This window comes from Rosa chinensis, chromosome 7 (genome assembly GCF_002994745.2).
Source record: "Rosa chinensis cultivar Old Blush chromosome 7, RchiOBHm-V2, whole genome shotgun sequence".
NCBI classification, from domain to species: Eukaryota; Viridiplantae; Streptophyta; class Magnoliopsida; order Rosales; family Rosaceae; genus Rosa; species Rosa chinensis.
This window is the reverse complement of record NC_037094.1, coordinates 8,458,881-8,479,816: the sequence shown is the minus strand read 5'-3', so window position 1 is coordinate 8,479,816 and position 20,936 is coordinate 8,458,881. Positions and strand designations below refer to the sequence as shown.

At 37.9% G+C, this 20,936-nt stretch overlaps 2 protein-coding genes and 1 long non-coding RNA gene across 11 annotated transcripts; all 3 read right to left on the bottom strand.

Annotated features, from left to right (window-relative positions):
* Positions 1–5,124: 5,124 nt before the first annotated feature.
* On the bottom strand, positions 5,125–8,458 carry LOC112180269. Of its 7 annotated transcripts, none has more exons than XR_005803501.1 (6): positions 7,666–8,458; positions 7,311–7,387; positions 6,963–7,078; positions 6,817–6,880; positions 6,390–6,456; positions 5,125–5,400 (listed from the first exon to the last, which is right to left on the bottom strand). It is a non-coding gene; the product is annotated as an uncharacterized LOC112180269 (long non-coding RNA). The 7 variants fall into 7 exon arrangements; XR_005803502.1 differs by lacking the exon at positions 6,963–7,078 and adding an exon at positions 5,571–5,717; XR_002928178.2 differs by lacking the exon at positions 6,963–7,078 and having other exon boundaries at positions 7,666–7,791; positions 7,879–8,458.
* Positions 8,459–12,600: 4,142 nt separating this feature from the next.
* LOC112179783 lies at positions 12,601–14,949 on the bottom strand. 2 transcript variants are annotated; one of them, XM_024318265.2, is made up of 2 exons: positions 13,771–14,949; positions 12,601–13,110 (listed from the first exon to the last, which is right to left on the bottom strand). In XM_024318265.2, exon 1 carries the CDS (start codon positions 14,728–14,730, stop codon positions 13,834–13,836), a length of 897 nt encoding a protein of 298 aa, XP_024174033.1. In that variant the 5' UTR covers positions 14,731–14,949; the 3' UTR covers positions 12,601–13,110; positions 13,771–13,833. The 2 variants fall into 2 exon arrangements, with proteins under 2 accessions (XP_024174033.1, XP_024174032.1); XM_024318264.2 differs by having other exon boundaries at positions 12,601–13,044; positions 13,771–14,948.
* A 1,088-nt stretch (positions 14,950–16,037) lies between these two features.
* On the bottom strand, positions 16,038–20,289 carry LOC112180454 (sialyltransferase-like protein 2). Of its 2 annotated transcripts, XM_024319020.2 has the most exons (12): positions 20,097–20,289; positions 19,928–20,001; positions 19,718–19,807; positions 19,416–19,493; positions 19,090–19,190; positions 18,817–19,009; positions 18,639–18,729; positions 18,498–18,562; positions 18,071–18,225; positions 17,542–17,623; positions 17,154–17,263; positions 16,038–16,705 (listed from the first exon to the last, which is right to left on the bottom strand). In XM_024319020.2, the coding sequence occupies exons 1-12, from the start codon at positions 20,182–20,184 to the stop codon at positions 16,519–16,521; spliced, it is 1,314 nt and encodes a 437-aa protein (XP_024174788.1). In that variant the 5' UTR covers positions 20,185–20,289; the 3' UTR covers positions 16,038–16,518. The 2 variants fall into 2 exon arrangements, with proteins under 2 accessions (XP_024174788.1, XP_024174789.1); XM_024319021.2 differs by lacking the exon at positions 20,097–20,289 and having other exon boundaries at positions 19,090–19,206; positions 19,928–19,979.
* Between the last annotated feature and the right edge of the window lie 647 nt (positions 20,290–20,936).

Sequence of the window (20,936 nt, the reverse complement as noted above, 5' to 3'; positions counted from 1 at the left end):
GCTCTACGACTCTGGCAAGGATCGAGGCAAAATTCCTGGGCTTCTGAACCTTTGGCGCAGATGTTGATGATGAGTGTCGAGTATCAGAGAGGGGATCTAGAAAACTCCATGGGCAGATCGCCTACTGGTCACCCATGGATGGAGAACGACGTTGTAGCGTAGCCACTAGAAAAACCCTAGGTTCGAGTTTTTTCACATCGGAGTTAAAGACGAACAGTACACTTCATTTCCGAAGGACTATTTCAATCCCATTTGTGATGAGTTCAGTTGGAGAATTAATTAGTCTGTTTAACTCATCATATGAAGACCGCATTGGCAGCTTTTTGTTCATGAACTTTGAGAGAAGAAAAAGTGATAAAGAGTCATAGAGATGTACTTCTGTGAGGATGTTGATGTTTCCAGAGTATGAAGTAGAGAGTGGGGAGATATCAGTTAAACAAGTGCACTCGATATGGGTTGACCCGTGGATTTCTCCGGGGATTAGGCCGGACTACTTGTTTCAGATAGACAGAAGCCTAAAGACTAGGTATGGATCTTCAAATGCCGGACATTTCCAGCTCCTGCCTTCCAATGTCGAACGTTGTTGGGAGACTTTAGAATACAAAACTTTACGAGCTCCGTTTTCACGAATTAAGATGTAATACAATTATGCATCAGCTGCAAGCAGTTCATAGTACTAGACTATACTAGTTGTTGTAATAGTATTTTTGGGTGAAGAAAGAAACCAGCTGAATATCATGTGCTAGCGCTTTCTACCTGAAAAAAAGCTCAATAACTAAACATATTGTTCTCAAGGGTAATTCTAATTTCATATCTTTTTGATGGCTTTTTCATGAATGTTCATCCACTCATGAGATCTTAATTCTTAAACACTAACCAAAGGATTTATGCAAGTGAAGCAATGACCCTTGTTGTCGGAAAGAACATATTACTTTTTCAAGTAGAATTCAGCCCTGATTGGTATGATAAGGATGCTGGAACATTTTCTATATATGTGCTTCTTCTTTTTTGAGTCAAATGAACAAATCCAAATGTTATGTGATTAATTTTGAAGATTGAAGTGATTGTATTTTTCTCTTTTTGGGTGGGAATCATAATATGACATGTTGGTCGTTGATCGACTTGAACAAGCTATGAGCATTGGAATATATTGATCTCAATAGTCATCTCATCAGAAAGCTGGTGAATATTATCAGAGAAGGTCAATCGGATGTAGAGCCGGCCCTGAGATTTCTAGGGCGCTAGGCAAGAAAAAAATTATGGGGTTCCCTACTCACCAAGAGATCTTCTTGAAGCTTAACCAATGCAGCTCTCTTTTGCTTCTTTTATTTTTATTTTTTTAGTCCTAGAAGGATAAACCTGCAACCTACAACCTGCAAAAGGCATGGAATTTAGGCACAGAATAACAACTTGCAAAAGATAAACCTGTTAGAGGGATTACAAATTCAAATTCATCTCGGATTGGGATTCCAAACCCTTTCATAGTTTCTTTCCTTCCTATAGCTTAAGCCCTATGATAATATCAGACCAACAAATCCATTTTAAATTGAAACATACTTCCATACCGATGTATCAAACCAACAAACTCATTTTCAATTTAACCATACTGCCATACAATACCAGTTATCATAATATCAAACCCATTTTCAATTGAAAGAGACAGCTGACATTACAGTGAGCAAAGCAAACCCATTTTAGATTTTCAGCAATTGTGGCACTTTCTCTGTCTTACTCTCCAAAAAATTAATACAATTTTCTTCAATCTCAACTATAAAGGAGTCAGTCAAGTCGGTTGTTTGCCTAAGTCATTGTTTCATAGTCTCAGACCATCTAGGCTAGATAGATCATCAGACTAGCACAATCTCTAACAATTCGATATTAAAATTAAAGGCTTTCTTAATAAGAGAAAGAGCCGAAGAGGCATGGAATTGGAGGAAGAGATACTTAATTAACTGGACGGCTCGACAAGTTTCTTTTGAGTAGTGAGAACGAGAGATTCGGCACTATGGCGTAAGGGAATAATGCTTGATTGCTTGTTAACGACAGAATAATAAAAGTCACGTGCATACAACCATGAAATAAATTCCAAATAATTCTTATATATATATATACATATATATATATATAAAAGGTATAATATTTTTGGGAGCCCATGAAATCGGGGGCCCTAAGCCTGAGCCTATTGGCCATATGCCCAGGACCGGCTCCTAGGCCTGAGCCTATTCACCCTACCACTAGGCGGAAGCGACCATTTGACAAAGCAAGGAACTCGCCTCCTACCTAGAGCAGACAAGGCACTTTGAGTGCACATACAGGCACAAAGCCCGACTAGTCCTACACAACACATCTTTAAAGTTTTTGAGTTAGGGATCACTCTTAGATGTATCAGACATTTTATAGTTGTAAGAACATGTCTGCATATGTCATAGTAGTGAATATGTCATAGTTGTAAGAACATGTCTTCATGACTCCTTAACATTCGCCAATATCAAAGTAGTGAATATCTCTTCAAAAAGTGAAATTATTTGTATGTTGTGTTCTCATGGATGATATTTGCAGGTCAATGTCCAGGATTCTTGCTTCATATGACTAATTCGATGTTATTTAGACCACCTCCTAGTCTTACAATACTCTTTTTCCTTTCTTACTAATTTTATGAGGTGATGTTTAGATTTTAGATTTTCGTATATGACTCTCTGATTGTATTATCTTGCAATTGTGAGATCTCGAATTTTCAACTTATCAATGTATCAAAGCTTTCACTTCTCCCCTTCTTCCTTTGGGATGTGAAGAATTTGAATTACAGCTGATTCGCCTAATAGACTTGTTGAATGAACATTTCTCATGTGTGCGTCAAACTATAAGATGCACTTTTCTTTACCAGGCAGAGTAAACTATAGACCTGTTGAAGGCAGAGTAAACTATAGACTTGTTGAATGAACATTTCTCATGTGTGCGTCAAACTATAAGAAATGGAGGTGTTAAAAAATACAATTGCACAAAGTCTAATGAAAGCATCTACTTAGCTTTTAGTTGTAAATTTCAAGTAACTTTATGGTAAGGAAATTAATTCAAATATTCTAGACTTATTTTGTGTAATAGTAAAACATAATATGCATATTGAAGGGTTTAAATTAAATCTTTTATTCGGTTCAAGCAAGGGTACAAGGATAATACATGAGAAGTTTTTTTATTTGGTATTGTTACATAATCAAAAAACAAAATTATGTATTTTAGTAGCATATCTTAGCATGTATGACCATTTTGGTAATTATACCCAGCCAAAACACTTTTGCCTTGCAACTTACCAAACACCTAGAAATTGTTTTTCATTTTCACAGCACTTTTAAAAACAGTTTACCAAACACCTCAGCTGCTTCTTCTCACAGTAAGTTCGGAAGTGCTTTCTCTCACAGCAAGTTCGGAAATGCTTCTTCTCACAGCACAACAATCCCAGACTAAGCCCAGGTCTTAATAGATAAAAAATTGCTAGCTAGGAATATATTCCACATGATCTTGTCTGCACGGGGAACTTGATTACTATTACAAATTGTGTGCAGCATATATGCATGTGACCATTAATATCTGAATCTAGCTCTATATCAACCCAATACTCACTTTTCAATGGCTATATATAGAGAGAGGTAATTGGTAACAAGGAGGATAAGCAACTGATCGATCTAGGGGAAGAGAAGTCTGGTATGGAGGTAAAGAGAGCCATGTTTGGTATCCAAGGATGACTTGCCTAAATTAATCCTCCACAGCTTGGTTTCTAGTTAGCTGTAGCTAGCTAGAGTTTCAAGTTTGTTTGGAGCTCTCTTAGGCTGGTCGTCCTTCGCTAGTCTGACTGGCTCTTATCTTTCATGTCAGACCTTCATCTATGTATCTACAGATAAGCTAGTGCATGTGCATATATGCATGACCGAATGCAGTGATTAATTCTTCACTAATTTGTGAGTTTTTATCCTTTTTCTTACGCACTTAACAATGTGACATGAACACTTTTGATCATTGTTCGATTTTGCAATCAAAATGCGATTCAAACAATCTCACTTGTCCAATAGAATTCAGATGTTTTTCTTATCCATGTCCAGCGATTTGAGACTTCCACTAATATTTAAAACTTTTATGACTTTTAGTTTTTGATCGAAACATGTTATTACTTAATTCCTCATTCTATGGGATCTAAAACTACATAGTTTAGTTATATATGAAGATGCAGACGCTCAACTTCAAGTTATTCTTGGTGCATTCACTACACCACAAAGTTAATCAGACGACAGTTCCTGAACTGTCGTCTGAGTAAAAAATGTGTTGTCGTCTAGTAGCCTGTGGTCTGATTGACTTCGCTCAGACGACAGTTCAAAATTATTGTCTGTGTTACATTCAAACGACACATATAAGCTCATAAATGTCGTCTGAAAATTACCAGACTATTTTAATTTGGATAAACTATTGTCTGTTAGAGATTCAGACGACAGTTCATTTATTTTATGTTGAGAAACATTATATTACCTCAACACTTTTAAAAGAACGATGTTGTCTGAAATGAATCTCAGACGACACTGTTGGGATACCTCTGTTGTCTGAAATGAATCTCAGACGACACTGTTGGGATACCTCTGTTGTCTAAAATGAATCTCAGACGACAATGCCTCATTTTTCTCAGTTGTACCAGATGCATTAACCATAACAGTGCGAAAATGGAATATGTCATCTAACTCAATACTCAGACGACATATTTTATTGTTTTGAGTTGCATGTTATGAATCTCATTCAACAGTTTATTGTTATATCTGATGAGTGAAATGAATCTCAAACGACATTGATTTTGTTATATCTGTCGTGTGAGTGAAGTTCAGACAACATGGGTTTTGTTGTATCTGTTGTGTGAGTGAAGTTCAGACAACATGGGTTTTGTATCTGTCGTGTGAGTGAAAGTTCAGACAACATGGATTTTGTTGTATCTGTTGTGTGAGTGGAAGTTCAGACAACATGAGTTTTGTTATATCTGTTGTTTCAATGCATGTTCAGACAACATGACTTATTTGCTGCGTTAAGTATGTGTTGTCTAAGTGAATATCAGATGATAGAAGTTTGACCTAATTGGCTTTGCTCAATTCATATTGCAAATATGAAATTTCATGTCCAAAACATATCCAAAATACCACATTGTCATAGATTACTGCCATCCATTTCATACATTGCCATATCCAACAAATTTACAAAAGTGAAAATGTATCATATATCAAGGTTACCAAAATAAGTCCCTAAACCCAAGTGCTAACCAGCTAGATGCGATACTGGTTACATATATGTTTTAACAACAAATTTTGCCCACTCTGTTCTGACTGCATCAATATGCTGGTGCGTATATGTTGCCTTCCCTCTTCTCTCCCACTGAAATAAATTGGGTTGCACTTAGTATTGAGAAAACTATCCAAAATATATGAACCTAACAAATTGGAACTCAAAAATAACATAACTAAACCCTTAAATGGAGCAACTGACGAGAACGATGGTAAATTTAAAATCACCAGCAATTTAGGTAACTTTAGCAATTCAGTTACCTGATTTTTTACAGACTAAATAGTAGTAGTACGTTGTTGCTATCTTCTTTACTTTTCACAGAAAATCAGGCAAAGAAAACAACAAAGTCCCAATGTTGAAAGTAAAAACCAGTTTGTGCAAGGCTTAGCTACATGGAACCACTTAATCTGTACCACAAAATCTGTCAAAATATTAGTCTTCATATGGTAGTTTAATTGATCCCTCATATAGGTAGTTAGACAACACAACTATGCAGATCGTTTTAATTGAGAAAATGGAGTCACTCTGTATCTGCATTCCTTTACTCTTTGCTGCCATCTAGTTAGTAACAAAAAAAAACTAGTGTACATTTAAATGAAGTTAAAACCATTATTGATCGGATAACCATTTGTTACCTTCTCTGTAGGAAAAATTATTAGGTCTTTAGGCCAGGCTAAGTAGATCAAAAGAAAAGGCAGAAAAGTAAGTACCAATATACTTCCAACCAAGTAGAAAAAGAAAAGGCAGTAAAGTAAGGACCAATATACTTCACATCAGAAGAATGTAAAACCACAGAACAAGAGAAAATATTTCTGTATCAAGCCCATATTAAAAGATTTAAACCATATTTCAAAAATTTAATACAGACATTTCCAAAGTGATATTTGACATGTTGGTGGTGCCCAAATTTAACAAGAGATAGTACTCCAGACGATACAATTACGAGTTGAAAATCAATACATTGAGGATATGGAGCTATTTGATAGTAAAAGTTTGATGTAAGTAGTAACAAGAGTATGATTTTCTTCATCATATTTCAAAATATTAATTGAAGCCACAGACCAATATATAGAGATTACCTGTATAAGATGCCAAGTGCAATGCCAGGCAGATCTTGAAAAAACCGGAGCCATACCTTCCACAAACCTGCATTTTGTGAACTTAACAGACTAAGAAGGCTGGCTAGGCGGCCATTGTATTCTTCAGTTTTGACCCATACAGAAGACCAATGTATCCTGAAAACTGGAGTTCTATGTATAATTCTAGAAGACTATAAAGAAGCAAATTTATTTCTGCTTAGTTATGCAGAGATGTGTTTATCCACATCCTAGCAGTCAATTTCCACTTTTAGGATGTGATTAAACGAACCAAATTTCTCATGGTGTCAAAGGAAGAGATCCTAAATTCTAATCCTCAATAATAGATGGATCACCCCTATACAGTATGAACTTTTAGAAAGAAAGTACTCTATCAGGAAGGTCGCTACTCATTGGAATGACAACTCACCCAGTGCATGGTGGTCCTCGACTTTCCTCCGTACACTTCACACTGTCTCTACTATCATACTCTTCTGCACATAGTGAACATGTTTTACAAGTATAACAAGTATTTAGAAAGATGAGCAAAAAAATTTCTGAAACCAGCCTACTTACCTATGGAACTTCTTTTTTTCAGTACGAACTGTAATTCTATAATGTATATCAGAAGAATTTGGATGCAAAACTGGCTGAGATATCTCCAGTCCTGCTTCTCTTACAATTTCAAGGTACTTGGGAAACAACATCCAATATGAATTGACAGGTCTTCAAAGAGTGTATACAATCTTAATAAATGGAAAATAATTTCATATGCTGCCCCTACCAGATCGATTACAGATATTTTGACAAAACTAGACAGGTTATTTGTCAGAGGAACGGACAACTACGAAATGGAATTGGAATGAGAATTAAACTGGTAAACACTGTCCCTTGAATGAGAGGTTTCTGATAAAGATGGCTCACCATAATCACCAAGCGATTGAGAATCAACGGAGTTGCTAGTGCCAGCACTAGGACTACTACCAGTATTGAAATCACTACTGTTACCAGAAAAGTAACTATCAGGGCTCTCATCTTTTCGATCAACATAAACCTTAAACCCCAAATTAAAAAGGTGACTAAAGTACTAAACCCTATAAATGAAATCTAACACACACAATCAAAACAACCCCACCGTGGTAGCAAAAGCATATACTTTTCCATACCCAACAACACCAAATCAATATTAAAGCTCAATAACCCCAACAACACATCAGAATTCTCACTAGAAGCAAGAGGGGCTCAAGTCCAAGACTCAATATATAAGCAAAGAACGAACCTTTACTGAAGAGGAAGGCAAAGAAGTTGTAGGGCTGGCGTAACTGGAAGAGAGCTTTGAGATTTGAGAAGGGAAAGAGTTAAAGACTCGAGAAGCATCAAACCCAGCTAGGAGCAATGAACAGAACTGCAATTAGGTTTTCAATAACAATCAAAATCGCAAAACCCAATTGGAAATTTCAGAAATTGGATAATTAAAGCGTTGAAATTGGACCTTGATTTGCGCCTTAGACAGCTTTCTTGAACTCCAGTTGCTCCTGAGATCGAGTAAGAAAAACCCGCTGAGATCGAGTGAGAGCTAGGTGGAGAGGGTGAGCCGGTGAGGGGGTGAGGGGGATTAAGGGTGAGAGCGATGGTGATTGAGGGTGAGAGCGATGGTGGAGCGAGGTGGAGAGGGTGAGGGGGTGAGGGGGATTGAGGGTGAGAGCAATGGTGAGTCGGAGGGAGGCCGAGAGCAATTTGGGAGGGAGAGTTGACCCAAATTTTTAGCTAAGGGAGGGAACTCGGGTTTACTGCTAGGTTTTGGGTGTTTAAATTTTTTTTGGCGGAAAGGTTTTGGGTGTTTTGAGAGGGGGGAAAAATAAATATAAATTAATGATTGTTTTTTTTTTTTCCGTTATTCAGACGACAGATATCCTTGTTAGTGTCGTCTGAAATCTCTGAAATTTACGAAATGATCATGTGTTGGATGAGTAGAGATGAGACGACTGATTTAAAAAATCTGTCGTCTGACTAACTCAGACGACAGCAAAAACTCATGTGTCGTCTGATGAGTGTCGTGTGATTAACTTATTCTTGTAGTGATTTTTCTCATTTACTAAATCATATACTCGTATTACTTGACCTCGCCTCCTTCTTTGTGTGGTTGTTTGTTCTCTGTACGTTATTGTTACTGGTCCGAATTGAGTAGCAGCAGTTGTCATCTGAGTTGATATTATATCCAACAATGTAGTTTATTCTAGAGATCTCTAAGCTAGATATGAAATTTTACAGTGTATATTTCGATCCTAAAAATAGCTTTAGATTTAGTGCCGGGTTTGATGTCTCTTCTATAAGAACCTAAAAAGTTGATTGAAGGTTCTAGGTTTGAAGATGCAGACATTCAACATCCAAGGACTTGAGGTTGAATTCCCCTGAGAAAAATGATGGATACAAGATCATCTGTTTGTCCTAGGCGTGCATGCTTAATTTCTTATGAGTCTAGAGACTAAGTTTCTCATTTATCTCAGAATTTCAACTTTCAGGAGGTTGTACGATATCTCAAAGTACACTAGCTTCGGAATGCAACATCGATGTCACCATCTCCGGCTGTTCAAAGAATCATATCTGGTAGGCAGTCTGGTATTAGGGTCATCCTCTGTAAGTGGAAACGGCAGTCTCTTCAGGTCGGAGCTAAAGAAGATTGGCCCTCATGTTATGGCAGGCAATGTAATTCCCCTAATGCTTTACAGCCCACCAAAGATTAAGAGCCGGTTTAAGCAGACTAAGGCTTAGTTTGGGATTGCTGTGCTGTGAGAAGAAGCACTTCCGAACCTGCTGTGAGGGGAAGCACTTCCGAACTTGCTGTGAGAAGAAGCAGCTGAGGTGTTTGGTAAACTGTTTTTAAAAGTGCTGTGAGAACGAAAAGCAATTTCTAAGTGTTTGGTAAATTGCAAGGCCAAAGTGCTTTGGCTGGGTATAATTACCAAAATAGTCATACATGCTAAGATATGCTACTAAAATACATAATTTTGTTTTTTGATTATGTAACCATACTAAATAAAAAAAATTTCTCATGTATTATCCTTGTACCCTTGCTTGAACCGAATAACAGATTTATTTTAAACCTTTCAATATACATATTATGTTTTATAATTACACAAAATAAGTCCAGAATATTTGGATTAATTTCCCAACCATAGTTCAACTGGAACCATTACACAAAATTAATTTCTCGTTGAGCATATCTCCTTCTTGAATAAGACTACAACATACACATATAATTTGGTCTATCTCCTCCTCATCTCTAGAAGCATCCATACTTCACAAAACAAACCTATCAATGTTTACTTGTTCATCAAATTTCAAAATATAAAATGATTGTAACAAAGAGAGTGGCACTTATTTTATATATATATATATATATATATATATATATATACCTCCCGTGATTCAAATTAGCACTTATAACATTCCTATAACTAATGAAGTAACCAGCGAAATACAGATTCATGTGGGCACATAATGCTATCTTAATGTCTTGCCAAGTTTCAGAGAGCAACAAATTAATTTCATTTTGTAGGCCATGTACGTTGCTTGAGCTGACATTATGATTCCAACAATTACTCCAAATAATCCAAGGGCCACTGCCAAAGATCTCAATCACAAGGATCTTCACAAAAAGTGTGGAGTTTTGGGCATCGGACAATGCACAGCTGCTTCCAATAATTCCCACGCATAACCTGTCACCGAAAGAGAAATCAGCAAAATCATTTGTACTGTACGATCTGGTGAATTTTTAATAGAACTCCATAAAAATGTAACAAGGAAGGTGAAGGTACCGACCCGCAGACAAGGTTTGCAAATCCCACAATGATTCCAGACCCAAAGATTGCATATCCAGCTCTAAGAGATTCAGGTTCATATATCCTTGAAGCAGGAACACTCTTGATAGCTTCCTTCTCTACATGGCTGCTCAGCTTCCAATATAGAGTTCAGCATGTCCTATACTATGCCCTTTCCATCCATAGCATAAAAAAAAAAAAAAAAAACTCACAACAGGCTCTCCTAGCCGATATTGCTCTAATAACCTCATGTCCTACAGGAGGTCAGGAATACAAGATTCCTTCAACCATCGCTTCCGTGGAGCTTGTCCAAGTGGAAAATCAAGGTATAACTTAACTAAACGGCCAATGTCTAACCACAAGTGCAGATAGCTTGGAGTCAAAAACACTAACATCTACTTGAATATGATTTCAAATTTTCAAAAGACAGCACCATTCTCCATAAACCCAAAACCAGCCCAATCATATCCACTATCAAACTCAATCACAGAGCTATGCAACATCATCAAGACAATCCAAATTTCTGGGAAGCAACTCATCACAAGCTTGGTGTATATGATTCCAAATCTAAAACCATAAGAAACTAGAAACAGGGAAAGAACTAATCATCAGGTCTTGGAAGTGATGCGAGGAGCCTTGATTCTAAATTAAACTGAACTTTGCATCAGTAAGCAGATTCTAAATTAAATACATCAAAATCAATACCCAAAAAAAGATCAAAATTATGTAAAGTAAATAAGTTATATAGAAGTAAATATGTACAATCAAGCCTACTGTGAAGGAGATGCAACTTTCGCACACAAATAGCAGTCAAGAAGTATGAGGGTTTACCAAGAATGTCAACTTGTTTCAAGTTTAGGTCATTCTTGTTATTCAAATGCACCCCAAAAATCAGAAAAACCCATGAAAGCAAGCATGGTTTCAGAACGGAAATTTGAACAAAAACCCAGATAGCATCATAATCAAAGAGATGAAATTAAAGGGTGAAGGTCATTTATCAATAATCAGAGTACAAAAGATAGACACAATCATCAATATGCAAACCAAATCTTTACTAATCAACGAAACCCCTTTGTGAATCTTGCCCAAAATCTACCAAACAGATTGAAGTTTTACCTTTAGAATCTGGAGACGATGCTCGATTCTGCTAAGAGATGATGCTGCTCTATCAATTTTATGAGGATGATTGCTGCTTGAACCATTCAATGATCATGGATGCTTTTGACAGTAAACAGACGAAGCTGAGAATGGATGCGCGTCTCTCGAAGTAATTTTTTGAAAAGGATGAGGACATAATAGGTAATTTGGTGTAATTCATTAAAGATATACTGTTGCTCCGTGTTTTCCACAGAAGTAGTTCCAAAAGCAACCAAATCATAGCTTCTCATTATCAGCTTTTGGGAGAAGCTATTTGGACCAAAAGCAGCTTCTGGAGAATTTTACCAAACACCATACCATAAGCCCAAAAGCAGAAGCAGCTCCAAAATCAATCCCAAACTAAGCCTAATGCTTATATATAAAAACTGAAAAGGGCCACTTGTCCAAGAAAATTTCGTCCCCGCAAGCTTCTTGGGGAAAAATAAAAAATAGAAAATGAAGGAATGCAATTCTCACAACAGATAGTTCGGCGGCAAACACTCCTACAAAATTAAATTAAAAAGGCTAACATCGTTTGCCGGTGAAGAATTCATCAATAAATTACACACACCATTGGTTAGTCTTGATTGAGATAAAACAGGTGTAAAGTTATTAGTATGCGTGCCAGTAGGCCTGTTTGTAACTCTTATTTGTTAAGTTCACAATCCTTGCAACATCTTCTACCGTCACTTCATTTGATAAAAAAACCGAAGAAGACATTATTTGGTCATTTAAAGTAGACACCTCACACGTTTGGTTAAGGCGTGAAGCACATCCTTTGTATTGCAGTTCAGAACTTCACAACATCCACAACCGCCTTACATGTCAAACTTCAGTAGTCATTTACAATAATGAAAAAGCCATAGACATCCTTTGTATTGCAGCTCAGGCAGCGGCACACACGCTGGATAAGTCATTTAGTTTTGTACCGTCCAGCAGTCATAGTGAATACACATGGAGCTTAGAGCCTTGGACTCCTATGGAAAGTTATCCTTAAAAACGAAACCGAACACAAATTGATAGAGAAGAGCCAACATTGGGAAATGACAAACTGTAGTCCACTCCAATACACGTCTTAGACTCCTATAGTTTGCCAAACTAGTTATCCATGAAAATGAAATAGAACACAAATTGATAGCACAGAACCTGAGAATGCGGGGAGATGCCATAGTGAATCTGAATCTACATAAATAGTCAACGTAAGAACTTGGCATCTAACAACTCCATCACTCCTACAACTTTGTCGACATAAGTACTGAAAATAATAGTAAGGAAGCAATGAGCCTGCTTCAAAATTTATGGTAATAAGCAGTGAAGAGTTTTACATGTACAACAAGAGGGCAACATTACACTGCTTGAACTGTACTCCTGATACTAGACATAGAGCATCCACACAAGATACAACAAGAGACGCATAAATAATACTCTTGCCATACTGGAATCCATTGGTTGAGCGATCCAGTTCACAATCTCATATGAATCACACATACTTGCCCGAACTAGAATGCAAAATTGCACCATCTGCAACTCAGAATCGACCCCCTTAAAACTAAGACTCGATATGATCCCACCCGGCTTTCACATGGACACTGTGTTGAGATTACATCCGCTCTACCGTTAAATTCCCTCAAGGAAACACCTGATGATCTAGTGTTAAATTCCTCACTGAAACACCTGATCTCAACTATCTGGCTTTCCCTCTGCTAGCCACAACAAACCAAATTGGATTTCCAAAGTCAGTTCCTTGCTTTCAAGATAACTTCACTCTGTCATTACAAATCATTGAAAACTCCCCCCATCACCAAATAGATCTATATTTTGGTTTAGTTGATCAGTTGTATCCTAAACATGCATAACTACAAAAATTCTCAGAGACAAGTACTGTAAAAGAACAACCGCGTAAATTTACTGAACTATTTTGCAGCATCAGAATGCAGAATGAAGATGAGATCCTATAGTTTTCTGTATACAAAACGATTAACATCAACCAACAAAAGGCTCTATAGAAAGACAGCTTAAAAGCAATACGAGACTTCTTTATATCTCGGAAAATCAGTATACAGATTAGAGTTATTGGACAGTCCATCTTAAAAATATAATGCATGCCTGACAAAAAGAATGAAGAACTGAAAGGAAAATACAAGAAATGGTCCTTTCTTGAACCAATTCTGGCGGTTTCCTTAGCCCATTCTGTCCTAGGACCAAATGAAAAGAAAGTTCTTACCATGGCCATGGATGGATAACTACAACTAGTTCAGCGTTACTATCAAAACAGTATATGGATCAGAAATTGCACTCAATCCAAAAAACAAAAGTAATAGTGCAACGAAAATAGAGCCTACTCATCCAAAATACTAATGATCTGAGATAAAATAGAATGTATAACCAAAAGCTCAAACCAGTTTTTCTTCGGGCATGCATCTTACATTGCCATGGCTGAGGATTTGTTATCTTTGGTTTTTCAATCACCAAGAGTCAAAAACAAAACCTCAAGAAAAACCCTTTCCAAGCTTCTGAATAGCACAGTACATTTTCCTTCTGGACCCGACCGCATTTATCCCCATGTCCTTGAGGTCCTCCAAAGTTAGCATTGGCAACACTTCATCATCCACCTCATGAATTTCGAACACTGGGGCATACCGACTCAACCCTAAGCCATTGAGCCAAACCCTAACCCCATCTTCCCCACACCTCACTCTCCCTTCATTCCCATTCCTGTCCCCACTAGTCCCTCTCCCATTCCACTCCCTGGCATCATTCTCCGACGGCCCGGATAGCTCAACACCATCATGATCCAAAACCCTAGTCCTAATTGGTCTCCTATTCCCATGGTAAAGCACCTCTCTTTCCAAATTCTCCGAGGAATGAATTGGGCTCTGCTCTTTCAAGGGGCTTTCCGACTCTTCGGGTTCGAATTCCCGGTACCCATCTTCCCCATCCTCGCCGCCGCTGAACTTCTCATCGCCGCCGCCGCCGCCGCCCTCGTCAATCTTGGCCGCGACCCAATTGGATCTGACCCTCTTCGTGGCGCTCGAAGCTCTTTTCTTGGTCTCTTTCACCTTCCAGCTCCCAATGGCGACACTATCGAGGTTGCCCTCTCTCTCCTCCCGCTCTAGGGTTTCATCGAACTCCCCGCCGGAGCTCAAATTCACCAAAGGCCGAGTCTTTGACGACTTACTCGACTCCTTGTTCCGGTGGTGGTGGTGGTCCATCGGAGGTAGCCTCCACTGCTTCGTCGCCCGCCGCGGGTTCGAATCGTACGGCTGGTCTCCTCCGATCTCGCCCAATCGGACGCTGGGCCTCCGCTGCCGCTTCGCCCCCACCGTCTCCGACGAACCCATCATGAATTGCCCGCCGTTGATCTCCGGTGGCTGTATCTCCGCCATCAATTCTATCGATTATCCTAACAAAGACTCGAGCTTTATCTCTGTGTGTTTGTTTTGAAAAAATGCTTAGCAAGAAAGAAAGGGGAGAGCCCTTTGGGCTTTGTGTGTGTGCGCTGTGCTCTTAAGACTGTCCTTTTGGTTGTTTTCTAGAGAGAGAGAGACTGGTGGAGTAAATGAAGTGCTTAAAGAGAGAGAGGGGGTTTCCAGTGCGTGAATGAGTGAGTTTGGGGGAGAGAGAAGGACGGTGACACGTGTCCTGCTCTCCATGATATCATCAGATTGGGAATGTCTTCTCCCATTGACCACAGGATGTACCTAGACTCTAAAAAATCCTTTAGCTATAAATGGTAGATGGAATTGTTGGATTTGAACTCCCCTGCTATGCTTATTTTTGCGTCAATTTTTCTTTCTTTTGGGTATTAGGTATTATCCATTGAAACTTGGATTCCAATTTTGAATGATAAGTTTGTGTTTGTCCCCTGCTGCACCCCATCCACAATTCCTTTTTTAATTTTCCTTCTTTTTTTTGTGTTATGTTGTTGTCATGATAAGGAGGACATACACAATACCCTATATTCTTGATACAAACAAATACCCACACAAAGAATGCATTCAACATTCTCTTTTGTAGAACAAGAAAAATATTCAGCTTTCTTCTCAATTATTGCATCCTTGTACTTTTCATTATATCCAAACATCATAAGTCTAGATGGACGTGATAAGATGGTCCATGACTTTGCTTCTTGTAAAAGATCTACAACATTATTAAACTACACAAATCATCTAAAATGTTTCGTGACACTAAAGTCAGATCCATAGCAGGTTGATCACTAATAGATGCTGATTGCTAACATACCACAATTCAAGATCCTTTTGCTTCTTCTCCTCTAGAAATTGCAAGAAAGAGCATATAGTAGAAATAATGTAGTTGTTCATTTAAGCTTCCTTCAATCAGTAATGTGAACAGTAAACTCAAACCACAACAATGAAATAGATATTAAGGACCAAAAAGAAACAAACAATTTTAGAATAGGACTTGTAGCTACTTCCCAATGAAAGATCACAACTGTTGAATTGAAATCCTTCCGGACTTTTGTTCTTCTGATAGGATACTTAAGAAAAGACCATGAGAGAAATTTGAAATTTAACACCCAATTAAGTCAGTTGTACAATGTGGTACGGTAAAAGCAATAATGCGATATACAGCAGGCAGCAATTTCTCATCTAGATTGACAGAAAAGAAGGGGCAGCACCATATCAAATCCTACAAGCAAAACCTTCGATCTTCTTTTAGGCAACAAAATAAATAACTAGTGGAAAGAGACATTAAACTTTAATTGTAGTTTCGAATTCATTACAAGCACTAATGAGACCAGAGTCGCATGTCAGATACAACAGAATCCTCAATTATAGACATGTCATCTATCCAAAGATTGTGAAACCTTGTAATGAATTCTCAAAAGACACCGCTAATGCCCCAGAAAAAGAGAAAACAAAAGGTGAAATGACTCTAGCTACTGATTCTTTGGATATCAGTTCAATATTTTTCTATTTCAGTAATGAATAAATAGAATTATAATAAATGCAAGGCCGTGAGGAACTTACAACACTCTTTCAAAACTCTACATTGAGTAGTCCAGTTGTCAATCTTCCTGAACAATTTTGAGCAGCATCTCCTTTCTGGGTCCTTAGCTCTAGTATGGCATTTATTGACCACAAACTTCAGGTTGCAGAATAACTGAGTTGCTTGGTGTAATTCCAGTACAATGTCCTTGGTATTTAAGTGGTTCACACAGTGCAAAGCATACCGTGACGAGGACTGTGCTCAAGAGGGTACAGGGTTGCGCTTTTCACATATTCCTGGTGCTCGATAGCAGCCTTTCTCAATTTGAGAAACGGCGTAAGCTTTAGTTTGATTTGCTTCTTTACAAATGAACACATACGCAGTGGAGTTACATAACCTGCTCCAATCCTCCTATATACATAAACAAAAGCACATCAACACTTTTGAAGCGAAAAATAATACTTATTTTAGGTATGAAAATACACAATGCAATGCAGAACACAGCCAATATTATAAAAGAAACGCAGAACAATAAGTGTAGAATAGAAGTACAACGAGAGCTGTGGAGAACAGCTTCTATTTGACGCGAATGTGATCTTCTCTTGCTCTAATTCTAAACATTTTCCACTAGTTTTATAACTAGTCAGTTCCAACGACCTAGCTGACTATAAAAAGAGATAGATTTGTACACTTTGACTGGGGATTGCTAGAAGTTCCCAAGTACGATATTCACTATATGAGATTCACAGAGGTGCAAACCTAACTCTTGATCAAAATCCTGGTCACTGATTATAGCTGCATACTTTAAAGAGAGAATATGATCTTGACATAAAAGAAAAGATAAAAATTGTAAGTTTACCTCAACCATTTCTCTGATGCAAATCTAGCGGCATTAATAGTACTACGATCTGGTGCCCAATGCACAACACGGTTTGGATCAGATCGAACAGGTGAATGAATTTTGATAAGCTTAACAAGAACAAAAGTAATCCATATCAGTAATAAGTAAAGTTGAAAAGGGGGCCACATTGAAAACATTGAACATTGCTCCCACAAGTCAAGCAAAGAGGTTTTTGAGCATTTTTTAGATAAACAACCAAACGAGACTTCATGTATGGATTTTTTTCTAACAAAAGTTGTTAAATAATTTACAATTTATTAAACAAAAATAATTGAAACGGACAAGGTTCACAGACTATACCAAAACATGTAAGACACAACTACTAAGTGGAAATTTCAGAACTTACACCCAAACACTCCATCATCTGGTAGTATGCCCTTCCATGCAGAGGAGTATGGCCTTGTCGAGATTCTGAGAAGTATCTAGTCCTGAAAGGATATTGTCAAGATCCTTTATGAGACATGTATGTGTGTGTGTGTGTGTGTATATATACAGGTGGGTTCTGAAGCGGACGTCGACGGTTTTGCGGCGTTTCAGGTGGCTCGGGGCTTGCCGGACGGAGGCCGGAGGCATCCCAGGCAGTTCTGGGCATCGATCAAGGTCGGAGGAGGTTGAGGTTGCGGGTTTCTGGGCAACGCTGCAACCACGTCGCCGGCGAAGATCGGTCCATCCGACCCCTGGCCTCCGTCCGGCAAGCCCCGCCGCTCTGTCGCGCCCCGAGCCAAGCTGCAACGTCGACGTCCGCTATATATATATATGTGTGTGTGTGTGTGTGTGTGCGTGTCAAACCCAAGTGATGCAGGGCAGAAGCTCCTGAATTACTAAGAAACAAAATTGTAGGAGATATTGACAGGCAGGGTAGGAAGGATATTTACCATTCTTTATATCCAGGATCTACAGTGAAGCCAAACATATCTACTGAGTCACATATAGAAAGGGCAAATTCAAGAGCCTTGAGACCAGTTCCTTTTGCAGCAGAACCAAAGGAAGCACCTAGCATGAGATATACATGATTTTTTATTGGAATTTCCTGCAGATGGAAAAGCCAAAAAGTTATAAAAGTCACAATCAACAATAAAAATAAGAAAACAGAAACAGCTGGGAAACATGGTGAGAAGCAAGATCATTGCAGTTTGTATTTACAAGATAGAGTTTCTATACTTTCATAGTTGTAACATTCTAAATCCAATACATCATTAAAGATTCTAATTAAAAGCATACGCAGCAACAAGAAGCAGATCAGTTGGCTGAGTGTTAAGGTCAAGGACACGCATATAAGCTACAGAAAAAGAATATACAAACCCGAATCATCTTGTTCATAGTGTCATGAATTGTTGTTTTGATGATCAAGACCTCCTTCCTGGACTCTGCAAAATTTGTATATACTTAGCGCTTTTGTAATAAAAATGCCATATCTATAAAAAAATGGACCAGTTCTTATACCATCTAACTCCACAACTTTATCAAGAGCTTTAGCGGATCCTCTATTAAGAAGCCGAAAAGTACATTTCTTGCCCACATGATCAGTATAGTTCTGTAATAGAACAAAAAAAATGTCAGAAGACTTCTTTTTAAGTCGTAAACATTACTATTTTAACTCTTAATAAGCAGTCAGCTTGACCTGAATTGGTGCACCATTTTCTCTAACAACTGCATCATAGCCATCTATCTCTCTCCCAAACTTTGTTTTTAAAAGATCGCCCGAGTTTCCGATAACAGCACAACGGCCAAACATGCGAGGAACATATGGTGGTGTGAAAGGGAGTACCAGAGAAAGTTTCTCCACACACAAAGTTTTATTCTTACAGCGGTCACTGCAGTACAGAAATACCCTATATCAATAGTTATCCAAGACTGCTTTATTCTGAAAAAGGTTTTCATGTATGTTACTCACAGTAGTACTCCTTTATTAATCCTACGCCATGCATAATCCTCCCATCCATTTGGTAAAGAATCAATGAACTCCCGGGTGAGAATGGTGGTACTATTCCGCACCTGAGCAATCAACTCACTGAATAACAAATCAATTGTAAAGCATAAAATGAAATCAAATTTGACAGCTGAAAGAGAGATCAGAGCAGACAGAATAAAATACATTTGACATGCATGGTTGGACGTTTGATTTGAGGACACAGTTACGACAGATATCAGTTCTCAAGTCTTGTGCACATATCTAAGAATGATACATGCATCAGCTAGCAGACATAACACAGTACTCACCTGTTCCCAAGTAGCCAAAGCTTCACACAGATTAAACTCATACGATAAACCTTCAAGCTCATTGGTTTTGGGATCTTTCTGTTTGTACATAAAAATTCAGACAATATATGAGTCATCAACTTACGTAAATCATGAACCACAAATAGCACACAATAAACAAGCAAACACAAATTTTCCAGAGTATTGCTTGACGAGATTGTAAGTCAATACAAAAATGCGCTTAACATTGGCTCTTGTCTGTAAACTAAATCATTAAGCAGCTACACTGATTTTCGGATAAAGTGTAATTCAGAAATGCTCACCCATTTAGGAATGGTGTCACTAGGAAATTTCATGGTGACTCCGCAGTAATCTTTACTAGTCTCAGCTTGTAAACCTAATCCATTCGCAGCCTGCATAGGTAGACCAGGACCGATTTTCAATCACTTCAAATTCCGCATATACATTACTAAATTTTACCAAAGCACACACACACAATTTAGACTAAAAAGAATGAAGAAGATGAGACTCACCACACATTTCTGGAAACGGCTCTGCAGATTTTGCAGCGCTTCCAAATCATCATCGGTGAGCCGATTGATCTCATCTGCATCACACAATTCAAACCATTATACACATCATGCATATATATATATATATATATATATATATAGTGACAGAGAGAGAGAGAGAGATGCTTACAGAGATCGGAGACTCCGGTGATGTAAATGAGGATGGCGACCAATCCAAACAGTAAAGCGATGACGAACGCTAACCTCAACAGCTTCATTGACTGCGACTCACAGAGAGAGAGAGAGATATTGAAGAAGAAGCTGGTAGAGAATTGAAGAAGCTCGATTTCACTTTTTCTGGATCGGACGCTTGCTTTGCTCTATACTTGCTCAACTTTAGAGAAAAAATATCAACAAGCTGCAATTTTCTGGCCCAGTTATCTCCTAACCCAAATTATAATGGGCCTAAATTTAATGAGCCCATTATTCATCTTGGGTCAGTTTCAGAAAATTTTCTTTTATTTAGAACCCAAACTGTAATGGGTCTGATTTTTATAAGCCCGTGATGCATTTCTTCGGTCAATTTCCAAAAACTCGAAAGAGATTCTATTGAGAACCACTAAAATGAAAACTTCATGAGGACCTTCTCACTTTTCAATCACATTTCTATAAATCAACTCGTTAGATGTTTAAATATTTATCTGTAGATCATTTATGAAAATTTTCAACTAAAATGAAAAATGTTAAGGTATTCATAATCGTGATTTATCATTTTTGAACATGAATGGTTCAAGTTCAACATATTTGGTTAGCCCATTGATTGATATAGTTCGGTACCTTAATGCTTGGCAATTTGGAAGAAAAAATTTCAAAAGTGATCTACTCACGCGTGCATAAATATCTAACGGTTTGGTTGCAGTAATGTAATCGAAAAATGAGTCTCCCAAACTGTTGATTACAAAGTCCTCATTAAAAGCTCTTCCAAACAATCCCAACTCAAGTTTAGTACACCCTAAATTTCAATGTTCTT

What these genes read in the sequence shown, in the direction of transcription:
- LOC112179783 (XM_024318265.2), bottom strand. Translation starts at nt 14,730, where the DNA reads ATGGCGGAGATACAGCCACCGGAGATCAACGGCGGGCAATTCATGATG.
- LOC112180454 (XM_024319020.2), bottom strand. Translation starts at nt 20,184, where the DNA reads ATGAAGCTGTTGAGGTTAGCGTTCGTCATCGCTTTACTGTTTGGATTG. An exon ending in GCCGTTTCCAGAAATGTGTG is followed by an intron (nt 19,808 to 19,927) that starts GTGAGTCTCATC and finishes CTACCTATGCAG; the next exon opens with GCTGCGAATGGATTAGGTTT. An exon ending in TAAAGTTGTGGAGTTAGATG is followed by an intron (nt 18,563 to 18,638) that starts GTATAAGAACTG and finishes CAAATTTTGCAG; the next exon opens with AGTCCAGGAAGGAGGTCTTG.